This window comes from Anopheles gambiae, chromosome 3 (genome assembly GCF_943734735.2).
Source record: "Anopheles gambiae chromosome 3, idAnoGambNW_F1_1, whole genome shotgun sequence".
Classification (NCBI taxonomy): Eukaryota; Metazoa; Arthropoda; class Insecta; order Diptera; family Culicidae; genus Anopheles; species Anopheles gambiae.
The window spans coordinates 22869602-22888160 of record NC_064602.1 but is presented as its reverse complement, the minus strand read 5'-3'; the positions used below and the strand labels follow the sequence as shown (position 1 = coordinate 22888160).

Below are 18559 nucleotides of genomic sequence, written 5' to 3'. Positions count from 1 at the left end.
CCAATGAACCACGACAAGGATCACGAACACGAAAGATAAACAGAGAGAGAGAAAGAGTGAGAGGGAGAGAGGTTTTCGCAATGACGGTATGTGTCTCATAAATCATTTTAAAACATTAATGAGCACATTCGTTGGTGCATCGGAAAATGGCGAAGAAATCAAATAAATCCAATTACCAAATTCAACAATCGTTTGAATTTTGATGAACTTGCAACACGCAATCACAACAAACGGGCGGCTGTAGTGCACAACACAACCTGGCAGTGTTTTTTATTTTATTTTGCGTACTTCCCCGTATTCGACTTATCTGAGCTTGAGCATTTGGCCACAAATGACACTTTTGCATCAGCACGAGTACGACGACGCTGAGAAGCTGTCGAGCTGTCAACTATTTTAAATTTAATTTGCGTCGCCCTTTTTTTTGTTTTTTTTTTTTAAACTGCATGTTGTTAATTCGTATTTTTTGTGTTTGCGCCTCAGCGCATACGCACCATGGTAGATAATTTAAACACATTAGCGAACATCAGTCAATCACTGTTGATCGATCATGGCTTGAAAACACATTCACAGGCTTGATGTAAGAGTGCAATGCTGTTGTTGATAAATGGGCTTCCCAGAACTGGAGTTGACATTATTTACGGTAAGCTTATTAAAATATTAAATTAAATTTTTTTTTTTTTTCAACACTTCTTACAGCAGTTACATTGTTTCATTAATTTGCTTTAATTTTAACAATTCTATACTGCAATATTCAGCGTTTTGTTGTAGTCTTTGGCTTAATTATAATTTTAAAAAATATAAAAAACGAGAGAGAGAAAAAGATAAAGATAAATAGTGTTGCATAAATTATCAGATACATTAAAACAGGGGTTTTCGCGTAATTTAACTTGTAACTTTGTTTTATTCAACAATGTTGACATATTATGGAACAAGTTTTGGAACATCTTTCCAAAATTATATTTTCATCAGCTTTATACATCTAATTATATTATATAGCTTTATATAATTATATTTTCATCAGCTTTATACATCTGAATTCATCTGGTGGCGTGTTGAAACTCATATGGAAGCACTGAAAAATTTAGAAAGAACAACCTTTAATAGTGTGTTTCTTAAAACTGAAATAATTCATCTCACGCGCGAGTCGAACAAACCAATTTAACTAGCTTAAGCTTCACTTTAAATGGTTCTTTGTATGATGTGTTGAAAGTCAGGAGGAAGAATTAAAATTGTATGGGGATGCAAACACAATGGGTAACCGATGTTGAACAACATATTGCAACCGGTGAATAATGCTGTTTACATTGAGAACTGCCTCGGTAAACCCTGTAACTGGCAAACGTTGTTGTTTCACTGCACCAACAGTAAATTGGAATTAGTTGGTGCTAAAAGCTAAAAGCTCTAGCCCATTACAAACAAAATTGAGCGTGTATAAATTCAAATTAAACATGTGAAAATAGCCGCGGTGCGATGAACAATTCAACGTTTGACATGAAAACCCCTGTAATACCGTTTACCGTAGAAACTGACACAAAACATCGTATAACGCTGGTCACATTGGAAACTAATTCAAAAACCCCTGTATTTTCAAAACAAACCACTAATTGACATCTTCTTGATGTATTTTATTTCAAAAAATTGGGTACTTAATACTTTTTAATTTATTTTTGCTCATTTATGTGCTTGTTTTTTTAAATAATGAAAGATCGAATTAAAGTTCAAAACTGAACGTTTAATTTAAATTTTGCAAATAATAAATGTTACCAATAGTCATTTCCAGTTCTTCATAAGATTATATAAAAAAACCATGGTTTTACAGATCAATCTTTCACATCGAAAAGGAAATTTCCATAGAAGTAAAAAAACTGTTACATAAAATTGCTGGACCTACACAAGAGTTCTGATTTTTCAAACCCACCTATATTCTAGTTGTTTATCCATTCCCATTCCTTTTTCTACACTCGTATCACTATTACCTCCAAAAACACACACACACCCAGTCCTTGAGTATCTGAATAGCCTCTACTCAACCGAAAGAGGGAGTGAAGCTTTCATGTAGCATCCACTTTCTAGCATTGGAAAGACGCTATCCACTGCCGCCAGATGAAATCTAATGCTCCCGTAATGAGGTTATGAGTCAATCCCATCAGTGTAATGATGCCCGAACGCAGTGCCCGGACCAACAGGGGGAGGGCTAGCACCATTCAAGTGTCGAGTGCGCTAACAAATTACAGCCCTCCGAAGGATACCCAACGAACGGTACAGGGGCGGGCCAGCAACATCAGGCCAACGTGCCCGGAGCCCGGAGCAAATATAGCTGGCAGAGCTAAAATACCGAAACCCTCCATAATCAGTGTGAATGTAAAACATCAACGGGCCCTCTGGGGGGCCGTTCGGAAATGGCTTTCAAATGATTTCGCCTTCGGCAAAAAGGGTTGGCCCAGCACTCCCGACCGCTTTCATCCGCCCGTGATGGTCTGAAAAAGCGAACGAGCTGCCAGTCAGCCAGCACATAAGGATTCGGTTTAGCCGAGAGGCTGTGCCCAGGTGGGTTGGTTGGGTGTAGGTTTTTTGGGCACTCTCGGCACGGAGTCCAGTTTTTGACCCCGAGTCTTATTAGCATTTGTTTAGGATTATCCGAATTTTATACCCTCCAATGGGTCATAAGCGTGAAGTTGGTGCGCCCTTGGTCGACTTACTTTCAAAGGACTTCGAGGTTCGAAATGGTTTGGATGGTGGCATGCACACTCAACTTCTTGAAATAAGCAAATTGGTTCTTTAAAAAGCGTGAAAAGCGTGCATTTTAAAATGTTGTTAATTTAAATCTAACATCAGTATGGAGCTGAGCTGTGCAAGCCTTTCTTTACCGGAATTAATTAAAATAACTTCTTGTAGCATATTTTTCTCCCAAAACAACACCTAATGGCACAGGGAAATAGTCGACCAGCTTGTACACCACCGTAGATAGCGCACACTTACAGATGAATAGAAACATTTGCAGATGCTCACGTTTTATGCTAATGTGTACGTAATCTCGTAAACTAGCAACCCCATACGATGTCCCTTTTCTTTAGCGTTTCGCACGCCGACGCATCAAAGGCGGCCGTGACCCAACAGCCCTCCCATCCACCATAGTACCTAAATGGATGCTCCGGCGTTCTCCTGCTGGACGAAAAAGATTGTCAGCTCCGGCGCAGAAAAAGGGGCAAACGACGATTTGAGAACCTCTTGGAAAACTATAAACCTTTTAGTATGATGGGGAACGGTAACGATGGCTCTCCCGGGGTTCGTATGATCCTGGGTTCGATGTTGACAATGGCGACGGACTGGAACACATACCCCCAAAAGAAAAAGAAAATCGCATGGAAACAAAACTATTCCTTCAGATATTCATCCCGGCACGGTTTACGATGAAATGATCCATCGAAATCCCACCATTGACCGACTGTTCGAGTGGAGTCAGTTTCGCAGAAGCAATCGAGGGATAGGGAGAAAAGGGGTCTCAAAGATATCCACTGCTTTGCTAAGCAAATTTATGAAAATGTAATCAATTTGTTGTAACACGCGTGGAAAGCGTGAGCCGAGTCAGATTATCCACACCGTACACCGTTGAGCGTCCGAACCCGATGGAAGTAGGTTAGGGACGGCAGGGATAGTTTTAGCGACCGAGTCCGTGGGTGCTTTTTACCGGCGAGAAAGGATGCGTGGAAACGTGAGATGAATGAAAGCGTGTGTTGCGGGTATTGTAAGCGTAGTTCGATTTGTTTCGATAGCAAACAAATAGTTTACATTTCGAAACATAGACCATAAAATGCTGCAACGGTTGGGGTGGAGTGTGCATGGTTGTGCATGGTGAATGCGTGTAACGTTAATCAACAAAAGCGAGATTACTGGAAAATGATAGTTTGTATCAGCGCAAAACCCATCACTGGTAATATTATTGCACAAGAGGTAGAATACAATTATTGTCCAGCAATTAAAAGAAAATATTGAAAACATACCATACAACAGTAAACAATTATTCCTCATTGTTAGATATTTTACATACGAGCGATATGCAGAGGTAGTTTACAACTGATCATAATATGAAGCTTATGCTTTTGTTTGTAAATATATTTTAGTTCATTTACACCTATTTATCTTTATGTTGGTATACTTAGGTTTTAAATTATGCTTCCAGATCGATTAAAGATGGGAAAAGAGATTAGATTGGGGCAGAAAGAGGATTAGATTGGGTTACATTATGTTTCAATTCGTCTGCTGAGCAGTCTGCCTTTGAAATATTGTATCGAGATGTTAAAGTCGAACAGTGTGTAAACCTCATCCTGAATGATCTGCTCATGAATGTTGCAGGGTCGCCAAATCAATAATTTTTGCGACGACGAGGGATTGCGAGCAGTGGACGTGGGCGTAGTGGTACAGTTATGGCATATAGGTCAAGTGACTGTAGCAGTCAATATTACCTGTCAATATATAGGGCTGTCAATATTACTAGTTAGTAAAAATGCTATGAATAGTTGTGGAGCAATTTGGTGTCTTTCCCCCAGTTGATGAAGGCCAAGGTACATGACCGGAGAGTTTACTTTGGATGGATTCCAGTCGAACTGAATGGTGCTGAGTCGATGGCTTCCAAATCAAGCTAGTATACTTGAGCTTTGGACTTACGATACTACAGTAGATAGCCTTAAGACACATGGGGTCCTTAAAGTCGTTTGCCATACGGAGCACAAATCTGAGAATTTGATTGCCGCGACTGATGACTTCTTCAGCTTGACGGTTAAATGTTAGCGAGATTGGTTAAATGATCTCTCTTAACATTTTTCGATACATAGCTTCAGATGGTTAAGGGTACACCAGTGCTAAAAGTTGCATAAGTGCTGCTGGAGCTCGTGGTGACCAGCGTCTTTGTGCACTGTCATAAATAGTTTGACATCACCTGCAAACATAAGGAATTTATCCGCGGGCAGAACGTATGCCAGGTCATTTACAAAGAGTGTGAGGAGTAGTGGACCCAGATCACTGCCCTGGGGTACACCAGATAACGCGGTGAATGTTGTCGTGTTCACCTTAATCGTTACAGTCATGCAGTCCACTCAAGTCCACAGTGAAGTGAATGTACAACATTAATGATAAGTTCAATAAGTTGATAAGTTATCAATTAGTTTCGTAAATCTTGTTAACGTTATGCCTCAAAACATTTGTTTGAGTAATATCCAAAGGCGCAATTCGTATCTCCTATAACCCATCAGCAAAGGGTATACACATTGAAGAGTTTGCTTAAGTACACAGTATTGCCTGTCACTTATTTTAACTTTTTAATTATTTCATTGCACTTTAGATTTCACTCGTCATTGCCTTGTGGATACGGTATTTATACGATTGAAATGTATTTAAATTCCAAGCAAACGTTAGGCTCACAGACATATGGCAAAGATGTTTGTTTAGAATTTGAAGATCGTAGCTATTTTCAAGAATTGGGCGCAAATTGTCTTTCGCTTTCTGAGTTCTGAGTTTTCGATTGCTCGAACATAGCTGACTACAACTAATTCGTTTACATTGCCATATTTGTCTAATTACAGTATTTTTACAAATATCACAACAAAGGCCAAATGTGCATCAGTTGCTTCAGATTCACTGGAGTGAAATAATGTTTAAATGCCGTATCCAAGAAGAAACTCATTGTGCATTAGTACAGCTGATTGATAAAATATTCCCGGAAATGGATGATTTAGGTTGCAATTAATGTGACAGAATTCTTGTTTTCCTACACTGTAGCATAATTTGTGGATAATGTAACGCATGATCATTGGAATTACTTACCCAGTAATCCATTCGATAAAGCATCAATCAAGCATCAGTTATTTCTATCACAAAGGAATACCCAGAACAATGATCAAACATTCTCACCACACGAACTCGTAGTGCAGAGTTCGTGTGTACTTCATTAGTATTATGGAAGCTCCGACTCACGTCAGGGTGCATGCAGCAGCACTATGAGCACCGTGTCAATGGAATTCCGAAAAAAAAACTTTACTAGAGCAAACACTCTCCATGTCCCAGTGCCGCTTTACCACCGTTAGTTGACAACTTCCTGTTCACACAACCGCCAACCAGCCAGTCAGCCACCTTTGCCCTCTAGAGATCGAACTGCAGACCATGCTCAAACCATTCCAGCAGAGCCTGCAGACCTTCCTCCCCTGGACACGCTAAAACTCACGCGATAACCCGTTGACCACGGGACCACATACCGGGCGCGGGCGTTTTTGTGTGTTTCGCTCGGATCTTGTCAACAACAACAAAAACTGTACTCCTCGTGAGCGAAGTACCAACCGTTAGCCCGTCTGGACCGAGTTCGCGAACTTTTAATCCATCCTCAAATCCCGCAGAGAGTTTTCCGCAAAACAACTTTGCACGCCCGGGTCAGCAGAAAAACCGGCATGACTCTCGCTCTCTTCGCGCCAAACGCCGCGACTGGTACTAGGAAGAGTGTGCCCTGTCATGTTTCGTGCTGCGTTTGTCCTAAATTAAAAATAACTTTGAAAACTTTGCACGGTTCGGCTTTCACTTCGGCAATCTGCTCCCGGCTGGCGGCGTGTCCATGATATCAGATCCTTGACGTCGCTGCTAAAAAGGATTCTCCGCTGACCCGCCACCACACAGCTGACAGTTGCTTCGAACCAAGGGAGATAGAGAGAGAAAAAAAAACTGTTCCCTTCCCCCGAAAAACCAACCGTCCGCAGCGGTAAACGTTGGATAAACGAAACCGGAAGATGAGATCCGTTGCATTTTCGGTGCCATTTCCCGTTAGCGGTGGCCGGTGTGCTCGGCGGTGTCCGGGGTGCTTCCGGGCGTCCTTTTGTTCCCAAGTGTGAACCCGCCCGACAGCGAAGCGCGGCGACCCACCGCCCAAGAAAACGGGACGAAAAGTTTCATTTTCATTTACTCATTACATTACTTTGGGACTTACGATACGCGCGGGTGGAAACTTGAGACTTGCTTACCAACCTGGTGACAAAGCGGTGGAGTCGCGAAGGGAAGTGTTGCCCAGAGCGCCCCAGTTGCAGCAAAGTTGATTTCGCCTCGAGTCAACTACGAGAACACTGCGGAATTAGTTCCATCGTAGCAAGTGTGAGTACAATTTGTTGCTTGCCTGGATCCAGTTGGGGCGACCGCAGCGCCTTCAAATAGTGCACCCGACCGAACGAGTCACTTGACTTGTAGCAGCAGCAGCAGCAGCAGCAGCAATAGCAGCAGGAGGACTTTCAACGTACGTTCACTCTATATCGATACATCGAAAGTGAACGGCGGCTGAAATGAGTTCTCGGTAGACTCTGTCCCGCTTGGGGAGAACCGGAACCCGTTGCCACTAGCAAACTACTGATGCACTTCGCTTCGGAAACTGCATTTGTCCCATACGGGGGGTCGCAGTGCGGGAATGTGGTACATGATGCGGTGCAACGGGCAACTTTTGTGGCATGCAACACGAAATGCTCGACGGTTCTTCACGGTGCGCTCGCACATTTGTGGCCACGGCAACAGGGGCACACTTAATGGATACACGAAACTGTCGTAAACCATTGAAAGGACGTGTTTCGCCTTAGGGAGTTGAATGTACACATTTTTCGTGTATGTTTTCGTGGCACGGGTTTCTGTGTGTTTTTTTTTGCCTCCCCGTGCTATGCCTTTCCTTAGCAATGAAGTCTGTCGTGTTGTGTATCGCTTCGCCCATGTGTAACATGTGGCAAAATGGCTCTGAACAAAGACATTGTTTGTCATTATTGTAACTCGATGTGGTTGAAAAAAATAGCATCAAGAATGCGAAAGACTATCTAAAATTAATTCCATCATAATGGTGTATCGTACTGAGCTTAACATGGATCAATAATAGCCATCCAGCAGATCTAATTTAGCTACTCATGTTCTATTTTAAATTTTTTGTGTATTTATGTCAATTTATGTTTTTGTTTTTATTAAACTTTTTTTGCAGTGGTTGAAACATTTGCAGTTTACTGTTTTTTTATAAATATTTTGTATACGTAAGGTTGAAAATTGAGGCAGGCCAAGACCGCAAAGCGGTTGTAGCGCCGGATAAGTAAGGTTGAAAATAATGTTTTGGTTGGTCACGGTTTTCAACAGCAACAATTCAGACTTTTCTTACTATTCCCACAAACAACCTTTTTGTATTCTCGTATGTTGATGATCAACGCCTGAAGGTATGGAATTTGAAATTCTAATTTTATCATAGGATTATTATGATAATTAATGCTATACGCCCATTTGTTATAGTCAGTTTTTACTAATCAACTGATCGGCTCAATGTTTTGACGCTTTGCTGAACACACTGATATATTCAACACTATTGGGTTCATGAGTGAGGTGAATTTCCAAAAGAATACTTTGGTTCAAGGCACAAGCCAAGTTCAATCAGACCTTTCGTGCACAGGAAACATATTGTAAATTCATGAATACTTAGAGTTGAAATACTTAGAGTATGAAGTATTTTTATTGTAGTTTATATCAAGAAATCAAGAAGAAGCAATATTGGGTGCTAGGTACTTTGCTGAGTATTGAAATAATTTCAGCGATAACAGGTACACTAATGATTTCTCGTATATCATCTTATGTCTTATGTCGCTAATGATTTCACAAAGTTTTTTGAAGGCTTGAGTCGTTAATGCCAAAATAGGATTTGCACAACTTCAAACTTATGAAACATATTGAAACGTGTTTTTCATATTGTTAACTATGAAGGCCATGAAAGTAAAATCAAATAACTTCCCAGCATCGGCCAAACAATGGTTTTGTAATGATAGTGGGCTCCCCAGGTGGTGTCACGCATAAAAAAAAATTAAATTAATATTCATCAATAACAATTCATTCATAATATTATTCTGGCAGGAAACCGTGATATTCGACTTGGAGGGGATATTTAAGAACGATAATGTCTTCGGAATGCATCAACCGCGTTACTCAAGAACTGAGTGAAAGTCAAAGTGCATCAAGTGATGATACAGAAAAACTAGAGTGTTGTTATTATTCAAACAAATAATACATTGTGAAGTATTGTGCAGTCAATAGATTCCTCGAATTCCTCGAATAATATTAAAATTTCAGCAAATTCAAAGAGGTCTCTCGAAGGTTCAGCTGAATATCGTGGTAATTAGATTTTGTGTCTATATTGGAATAGCGGGAATGTCATCAACCGAAGATAATAAGATAACATAGTTATGTTTTGTGTCCATTACCTGTAAATTCTTCATATCATTAACCAACATGAACAATTCCCAGAAATTCATAAAATAGGCACAAATTCTAATTATCACAATGAACTTCAATAAACCCTTTTGCTTTATCATCTTATTTGAATTTACTTAGAATTTACTATAAATTCAAATGTTATCAAATCCAATTGGTTTACTGCTAATTATTAAAACTTGTGGAATCAATTCGCTTCACAGTACTGGCCAAAGTATAAACGGACTGTCAAGCTGAATGTTTAAAGAGCAAACTCAACATATTCCGTCCATAGGCAAACTTTGCGAGAGAATTGTAATTATAATTTACTGAGCGCGTGCTTAAACGTTCTGCCGCCCAACGCCAAAATCCAACCCACTTCGTATCACTTACAGACCACTGCACTTCCGCCCATCTTCCATTCATCTGCTCATCGGTTTCGTGAGCACGCTTTCGCCCATTCTGCCACCGCCAATTCAACCCTCCCCGGCCCAAGCGCGTGATGCGGTAGACCCACGCCCTGAGACAGTAGTAGCACATAGTTCCAAAACTTTAATTAATACCCGTGCCGTACGGCGATGCGGTGCGGTTTTGTCGCACAAAGCGTTTGACGCAGCCGTTCGATGGCCGTTGACCGTTGCGCCGTGTTCAATAAGTTTTAATGCGCCAGCACCGTTAGACAGCCGGGGGACACCGGGTATATGGGCGGCAAGATCACGGGCATCGATGACGGGGTTTGTGCGGCCGCGTGTTTGGCGAGCGTGATTTATGTGGTAAGACTTCTGGGCGGTGGTGGGCTGACTTTGGGAATTTGCTTTGCTCTGCGTCTATTGTCTATTTGCATGCTCTGTGTGGGTGTGTGTGTGTGTGTGTGTTTATGTGGTCAGCAAAGTTTCAGTCGTATCCGAAATGTGGGGAGGGCCGACGACCCTTTTGCGTGCGAAAGCAGTGCCATCGAGCTGCTGCGAGAGTCCTTTCGGAGGAACAGCCAGCGGCCGTGGAAGTTCAGTGGAAAGCTTCTCTTCCCGCTATCGACGAATAACGAAACTTTCTAATGACTTCTTGATGTGCAGCAATGTTTGAAGTACTGCCCGGGAAGTACTCAAAGTGGTTGGATTAAATCGCACCGTGGCCAACATATACAGCAAAAAGGAGCAAAAAGCAGCAACATCAACAACCATACGTACTTCTGCAGCACTTGAACAACAACAACAACAACAGCAGCCACTACGACTACTGTAAGGTCAGTCAGGTTTAGATTATGCATCAAGCGTTCGCATATCGCTGTGCCTTACCGCCAGCAGGAGCTCCGTTTGCTTGATGAGGAAAATAAAATGAAGAAAAGTTGGGTCTACTTTTTTATGCTGCTGTTGTTCTGTTACCCTGCCAATCCCTTTCCTTCACCTATGTGTGTGCATGCCGTGAGTGCATGCAGTTGAAGAGAGAAAAAATCCTCCCAGTGGGCGTTGCATCCGTGCCGATAGATTTACGAGTTCAGCTTTTGTTTCGCAACAACCCTCCATCCACCCAACCACCGAGAGGAGAGGAGAGCTCAGTTTTGATGAACTGGTCTCCTTTAGTTTTGTTCGTTTGGTGAGGTTTTTTTCACTCTCTCTCTCTCTCACTCTATATGTTTAAGATACATATCAACGAGGAAAGCTTGCTTTCTAGGCGAAGGTGTTCAAGGATGTATGGATAAGTGCATTGCCTCGATGGTATTAGTGCTGCAGGTATTAGTGCCGCAGTACGGCCCGGCTACCGGTGCTGCTTCTGACGGGTTGTGCTTTATTCTACAGCATAATTACAGCACGCGCATCGAGACACAGGCCGCGTGCTGAAGTGTTTTGGATTTTCTCCGATTCAGCTATCAGTTGCTGCAGTTTTGCCAGTAATTAATGCCTTTGCCATTGCATTACAGGCGGTCCCTCCTTTGCTTCGGTGTGAAGGTCGTGGGTGGGTGTTGGAGGGTTTGTTGATTCTCATTCATGGAAGCCTCGTAGCTAGAAGAAGCAAAACCTTTTTTCCCATAAAATGAGCCGAAACGTAGAGGAGCGTGGAGCCGAAAAGGTGTGGTGATTGATTATATACCTTATTTTCTTTGCAATAAATGAATAAACGAAGAGTTCAAATTAATACCCCAAATGACGCTATTATAAAAAATGACGCTATTTATGAAATCATGATGGTCTAGCAAATGAACTTTAGTGTGAAATCGAGAAAAAAATAAAGTGACTCCAGACTTCTTCTTCATTTGCACAACAACCATTGTCGGTCAAGGCTTAGCTGTACGATTAGTGGGCTTGGCTTACAGTGACTTTTTGATTTGATTATCCTTTAGGACTGACTATCCGTCCTACGTATTCGAGGACGGCTCATTCGAGTCTTGAAACCATGACGGGCATGTTGTTTAGTCATACGAGCTGACGACTATACAACGAGACTGAGCAGTGTCTCCCGACACATGACATGCTCTGTCATAATTGTCATTAGCATTTGAAAGGTGTTTTAACTATTGTAATTACTATTTGTAAAAAGTTTCCAATAGGGCATAACAGGTTGGCTGATAAGTCTCCGGTCTAACAAAGAAAAACACATTTTTTTTGTCAAAATTCGTTTTTATTATTCAACATAGTTCCCTTCAAGAGTGATACAACGATTATAACGACCTTCCAATTTTTTGATACCATTTTGGTAGTACTCCTTCGGTTTTACCTCAAAATAGGCCTCAGTTTCGGCGACCACCTCTTCATTGCAGCCAAATTGTTTCCCTGCGAGCATCCTTTTGAGGTCTGAGAACAAGAAAAAGTCGCTAGGGGCCAGATCTGGAGAATAACGTGGGTGGGGAAGCAATTCGAAGCCCAATTCATGAATTTCAGAAAACGGTATTTTATCAAAACACATAATTCCATTTTTTCCATTTTTTCACAATAACAAAAGTTGCTTGACAAAAGACGCTCTGTCTCACAAACTAATTGACATACAGACGTAAAATTTTGATACGAATCATTTGAAGGTTGGTACTATATAAAAATAATATGCATTTAATACTAGCGGCCCCATCTATGTGTCAGACCGGGGACTTATCAGCCAACCTGTTAATGGTCCACCTACCGTGAGGACCTTTTTATTTGTATTTTGACAGCTGTCATGAAGCTGTGGGCTATAATGGCAGCAATGGTTGACGGATAGGACTATGTTTTTAGATCGTTTTGAATTCTTTAAAAATAGTATCTGTAACCTAGTTGGTTAGCGACCTAGGGACCGAGCATCTTGGAGAATGATTGTTGACCGGGTCATGTCACGTCGATGCGCTCTATCGTGAGCAGAGCAACAAGAGAGTGAAAGAGCGATCCGAGTTGGCAACTAAAAATCAACAAACAACTTCGCAACAATTAACGTTTTAGAGGTTTAATAAAACAGTGTATAGTTATTATACTAAATAATCACTCTTCAACTTCTATACTCATCCCATTTTTTAATGTTTTTTGGTTATATTTTGCTATAGTTTAATTACGATTTCGATACGACCAAAAAGCCCAATTGTGACATTATTGATGTTTGTAATTGATCAGTTTTTAGACAGAAATTGCGTTTTTTTTAGATTCTGCTGTTAGTTTCATTTCATAAATAAAGTTTAACTGCCTCGTTTAGAGAGTAGACGCCTGCGTTAAGTTATATACTCAAACAGATATAGAGCAAAATTCCTAACATGACCAGTTTTCCCCCATGTTCCTTTACTATCGCTTGGAAAATGGTTGCCGCCGCTACAGCCACTACTTACAATCGTTGTACAGGTAAAGGCCTTCAGATATATTCCTTTTTTACTAGAGAACCACCCACATCTTTGGTAAAAAAGACCCACCTCTTTCTGTGGGCTCAAATCGTACACCTGGCGTAGCCTTCACCAGTAGAACTGTTATATATACGCCTCGTCATAGGCGTACGATGTATGTAACACTCAGCCCAATACCATCTCTACGAGCTAATTCACTAGCCATTAATCAACGTTTCGAATCGAAAAGACGTACTCGTAGCACCAAATGCTCGCTCGGTATGGAGGTCACACGCTGTCCGACTTAAGGGAGGGAGAACTACTTAAAGCAATGCTGCAGTACACTCCTCTTCTTCAAGAAGAACAGCCAGAATTCCTACAGAATCAGACAGAAATAAAATTGAATCCCATTCTTTACGGCAAACCAAGGACGACACCCGTTTGAAGAACGGACCAAAGATCTTGCACAACCATCAGATTCGTCGGATTCGGCGCGTGTGTGTGTGTGTGTCTGTGTGTTTTCTCCAGGTGTATAGCAGAGTTTTGAAAATGCTGTGATTGACCGATTGGCCGCATCAAACCGTACAGCCACAGACACATTTCCCGTTCCCCACAGCTCCACTGACCAGAAAAAAACCCAAAAAGCGCCCCAAAAGTTCAGCTCCAAAGCAAACGAGGAACGTAGGTATCTTTGTAGTAGCTGGATAGCAGCGTTTACAACGCTGTTTCGCACACTGCCCACTGCTTGCTGACTTTTAAAGTGATTGGCCACGGCACCATCGTCAAGAAAGTTTGATTAATCAATTATCGAGCTTGATAAGGGTTTTCGGGCAACGAGTTGTCGAGCAACGGTGTTGGATCTCGTGCGGCTTTTCATGTTCAGTTTGTACTACCTTCGTTCTGGTGGATTGATTGATTTTCGGCCACTTTAAAGGTTCTGCCTCTCGTTGGCTCTTTAATGTTGGTGAATGTGATGTATATTATTGTTAAAGTAAATAATTATTCCCAAATACGATTAATTTGACCACAAATTCTAAACAAAAAAACAAGATAATAATCAGAGAAATGTACACCATATTGTTGTTTCCCCTAAGAAATGAAGCTTTAATTCCTTTGAAACCCATGATTGATTTCAACTCTCATGGAGGTGTTCGCACACGTGCCTTAAGAATTTAATATCACAGAATTCATCGCAATCGATTAATTAATGCACAGAAATGTAACTGAATTTTAAAAACCCTTCTACCGAGAGTTGCGTACGCGCTTCGTAGGCATGCTAGGTTTCCCTGGTTCTCCGTATTGCTGCCTCATTTCGAGAAACAGAATTTCTAATCAATTACCGAGTAACACCGACCACAGTGAGTGCATCCCCAATTTTCCAACTCCCTCCCCTATCTTACAACCGTTTAGCTTCTGGTGGTGCATTTACGTAAATGAAATTTTCAAGGAATTTCTATTTATAAAACCAAACGACCACTAGCAGACATGCTACTCCACCCCATTACAGGTGTAGCGAGAAGCCAGCCGGCTGAGCCATTAGCGCAAAAAGCCCACTTTGTGCCGGTAGCAGTGAAATCAAATCATAACGGCTACCAAAGTCCGAAATCGCACGGCGTGGCGCGAACTTCCACGACCGACCGTTCACCCAGCCGCAGCAGGCCAGGCCAGCGTCCGTCCGCGGCTTCCCTTTAATGAAAATCAATCACCGATACACCGCCACCGCGCGCACACTTGCCACAACTACAATTCAGGCGCGCGCGCGAGCAAACGGAAACAATTTTCGCAACTTCATCCACCCCCGATGACCCAACGCGGGCCCACGAAAATACCTCCGGTGTTCGGCGAAAAGTTTACCGACCATCAAATCTGGGAAATTTTACCTTTGACTTCTAGGGAAGCACGCCCGCCGCACACGGAACCAATCGATACGGAAGGGCTCGAGCGGAACCGGCGAACCCGTCCGCGATGCGGCCATTCCAGGAGCCAAAATTCCGCTTCCGAACGCGCGCGGGCTTTAACTCTCCGGCTTGCCTACACTCGTTAATTAAAATTTATTTATTTACAACTATTCAAATACCGCCGCCACCACCCGGTGCGCGGTGGGGTTTGAAAACTTACATAACCAACGGTTGCTTCTGCTGGTCCTTGTCCATGGTTAACACCGCTCTTCAGCCTTCAGGAAGGGCAACAGCACGCCAAATCCTTCCGATGCACGATGACGTACGGGCGCGTCCCGGTGTACGCGGAATTGTTTGAGCAGATTATGGTCCAGTTTCGTGTGCCAAAATCACATGTGGTATACACGAACAATCATCACTGTCACACAACAACACTACGTATACGTTACAGTAACAGTCACAGAGCAACACTAAGCATTCATAACGGCACTACACCTATCACAACTTGCTTACACTGGCTGTATGGATATATGGAACGTTTTGTGGGTATGAGAGTAGTTTGAAATTTAAGGCAAAACATAAGAAAATTAAAGTATCCGTTAAAAAAGACAATAGTTGGTCAATAATAACCCTTATGTGTATAAAACGCCGCTTAAATTTGGTATATGAATTACAAATCTTATATAAAATCATTTTAATAATAATAAATTGTTTCTTTCTACTAATAAATTGTATCAATTTTACTAGCGTTCGATTAAAAGGAGAAAATGGGGTAACAGAGATAAAATATGCAAATGGGATTTATAAAATTAGAAAAGAATATTAAGCGTAGTCAAGACTCCAATGAATTCAAAAGTACAAAAAACATGTAAAAAGAATTATAAAAAACTGGAATTTAGGAAACATCAATAGTTGTACTAAAACTAATACCAGAACTTAGTTTATAAAACTTAAATATTTGTATGAAATAGAATAGTTGTTACTAAACCACACGACAACTTTGCACAACTTTCCGTATTTAGTTTTGCTTGTGTAGTGAGTTAGCAACGATGCCAAAAGTATCTTTACTTAAATTGATATCATATTTAGCAAGATTAGTTTATCAATAAACCGCAATATGTATTTAACTTTCAAAACTACATTCTGCTCCCGAGTTACGCGATTTGTGCGTTCCCGAGGAATCCCGATAGCTAGAATGTAAGCGTAAGGTGAATTTCACGGTTTTCGGCCAAAATCCAATTGATAACTCGGTAATTTTTATTAAACTTAGTACTTTTATATACTTTATCTCTTCTTTGATACGATTCGTGCCGAATATGTTGATATTTTTAGCTTTTAAGTGGAGTAAATTTATAAACCAAAATGCAATTTATACTGCATTGAACAATGCTTGAAGTAAATTATTTGACGTTTGATTTGTCAAATTTATAAAACCGCGTATCTTCGAATCCACGTAAGTCGAGAGCCGCGTAGTTCGGGGACAGACTGTAGTCATATTAATTTCTATCAAGATCGAAACAAAATAAGTTTACGATATTGATATTGATATTTATATTGATTTTCTGTTTGTTTTATTTGAATTGTGAGTGAAAATAAGAGTCTCAAACTCAACATTCACTGTCCTCTGCGGATCCAGATGGGCAACGAATCATGTTTGGGGCCCAGGATATAAGCCGATCGCCCTAATAACTCTAATAACTGCAAATAACGTGGTCGATAAGCCGTAAACAAATGAGATATATAAATCCCAACAAGAGCTTAATCTGTGTTTTTTGCACAAAGTCACTTTACACGTTTTTTCACTGTATTACACACACTCATACACTACACACATTTTCAATCCAAAATCTCAGTATCACTGGAACCGCTGAAACAGTGGCGAAACAGTTGGTTCGCAGCAAAATTATTACCATATTTGTTTATACTACATTTTAGTAGGATTCGCACTCACTACCACACTCCCAAAAGAACGAAAGCTCAACGTAGTAGCGTTATTTACGGGCAATAAATTGCTAAACAGTAATAAATATTTAAATATCACAACCGCATAAGTAATGACTGCAACTGAGTCACCTATCGCCCTGCTTCCACCAAGCAATTCTTACGTCTTTTTTCCATCTTTACACACACGCACACTCAGAAGGGCCGGTCGGAAACGGAACCAAACACCGGAAAAGAACGGAACCCTGACAATTGACCAGTCCAAAGCTAAGAAAGGCACAAAAAACGACGTTCCTCACGTACACTGAAACACAGGGGGCAAACAAAAAAAAAGACGATGGACGCGGACGCACAGTGGTTCCAGAAAATTTAGGAGCCATCCAGTTCCTTCAGGAGGCCCCGGCTCCAGGTGAGAAAGATAGATCGTGAAGCCCCGGGGGCGGAAATATATTAGTTAGGTCCCTTCTGGCCGTGCTGGCTGCGGCCGACTCGGTCAACCCGAGTGTGATAGTGTGTTTTATTGTGTTACTGTGCACTTTCGGAAATATTAATCTATTTTTAATGGCTTCCGAAGAACGGTTACACAGAGTCGCGGCCACACACTAGGGCACTCTATAGCGTGCACTCTCTTCTTTCACTCTTTCTTGTGTCCTTTTGTGGGCAGGCAAAGCATAGTAAAACACACCAGAGCGTGCATAATTTTGCTGGAGTCCGAGGAAGGACTAACACACACAGTTTTACGATGGGATTGATATTATTCACTTCACAGCACTGACTTAAAGAAAGATGCTGTCCCCCACCTCCAATTTGTCACTTTAGATCGACATAGAACCGAAGCATCTTAACCTTAACCCAGGGATGACAATTCCCTTCCTTTTCGCAGCACTTTATCGACTGGTTGTTAGGCAGCAGTGTATAGAACCTACATGTTTTCTTCACTCTTGTTACAATTTACAAACTTTTTAGCACAAACAAACAGGCTGTTATCAACAACACACGGGTACACTAGAATCTGGCCACATTTCGCTCCGCACAGCCCCGCAGTAACAACGGTTCGTTCCGGGCCGGGTGCAGCAGCGTAACTGAGCTGCTTAAATGATATCGCACAATCCTACAGCTTCCCAACCAACACCACCAACAAATCCTTCACACACCTAGACGCGCTTGGGACAGAGAGACAGATTAGTGGTCAAATTTCTAAACCATGTCAATATTTACAGGCCACAGCCAGGTGGCCTTACGATACTTTGCTTCATTAGTATGGGTGTTCCTTCCCGTAGTGTGAAGCTACTACGGCTGAGTAGTGTTATCGTAAAGCAAATCAACAGTAGACTCCGTGCAAGTGCGATGATCGCATAGTACGCTGTGGGGACATGATCACCGTCAACGACGACTCTCAGGCCAGGCAAGAACACCAACACAACTCCTGCGCGACAACCGTACAAGGCTTTGCATTGAAGAGCTTGGGACAGGTGAAGGTGGCAAACGGACGGGGGTGTGGTTTACTCATTTTATTTCCCCCGCTTCGTCTAATCATATAGCCCTGGTTGTTATCTGGATAGCGAAGGTGCAATGCATTCTTTCGCCACCGTCAAAGATCACCGTCTCATCGCTTGGTGTATACACACGTTAGCTCATCATTACGATGAGTTTGAATTGGTGTACAAAAAAGTGCACACACACTTCGCAGCTAACAGACAGGGGTTTGTTTAAC

The 18559-nt window shown here is 41.7% G+C and overlaps 1 protein-coding gene across 2 annotated transcripts in view; it reads right to left on the bottom strand.

Moving 5' to 3' along the window:
- Nucleotides 1–17953, bottom strand: part of LOC1279965 (proton-coupled zinc antiporter SLC30A2) — a 36922-nt gene extending 18969 nt beyond the window's left edge. Inside the window, exons 1-2 of one of the 2 annotated variants that reach the window (XM_061658041.1) lie at nt 17772–17953; nt 15125–15422 (exon numbers count right to left, since the gene is read on the bottom strand). In XM_061658041.1, the coding sequence (XP_061514025.1) occupies nt 15125–15159 (35 nt within the window). In that variant the 5' untranslated portion in view covers nt 15160–15422; nt 17772–17953. Of the gene's footprint in view, nt 1–15124; nt 15423–17691; nt 17714–17771 lie in introns of those variants that run through there. The other variant, XM_061658042.1, reaches the window with a different exon arrangement.
- Nucleotides 17954–18559: the final 606 nt, after the last annotated feature.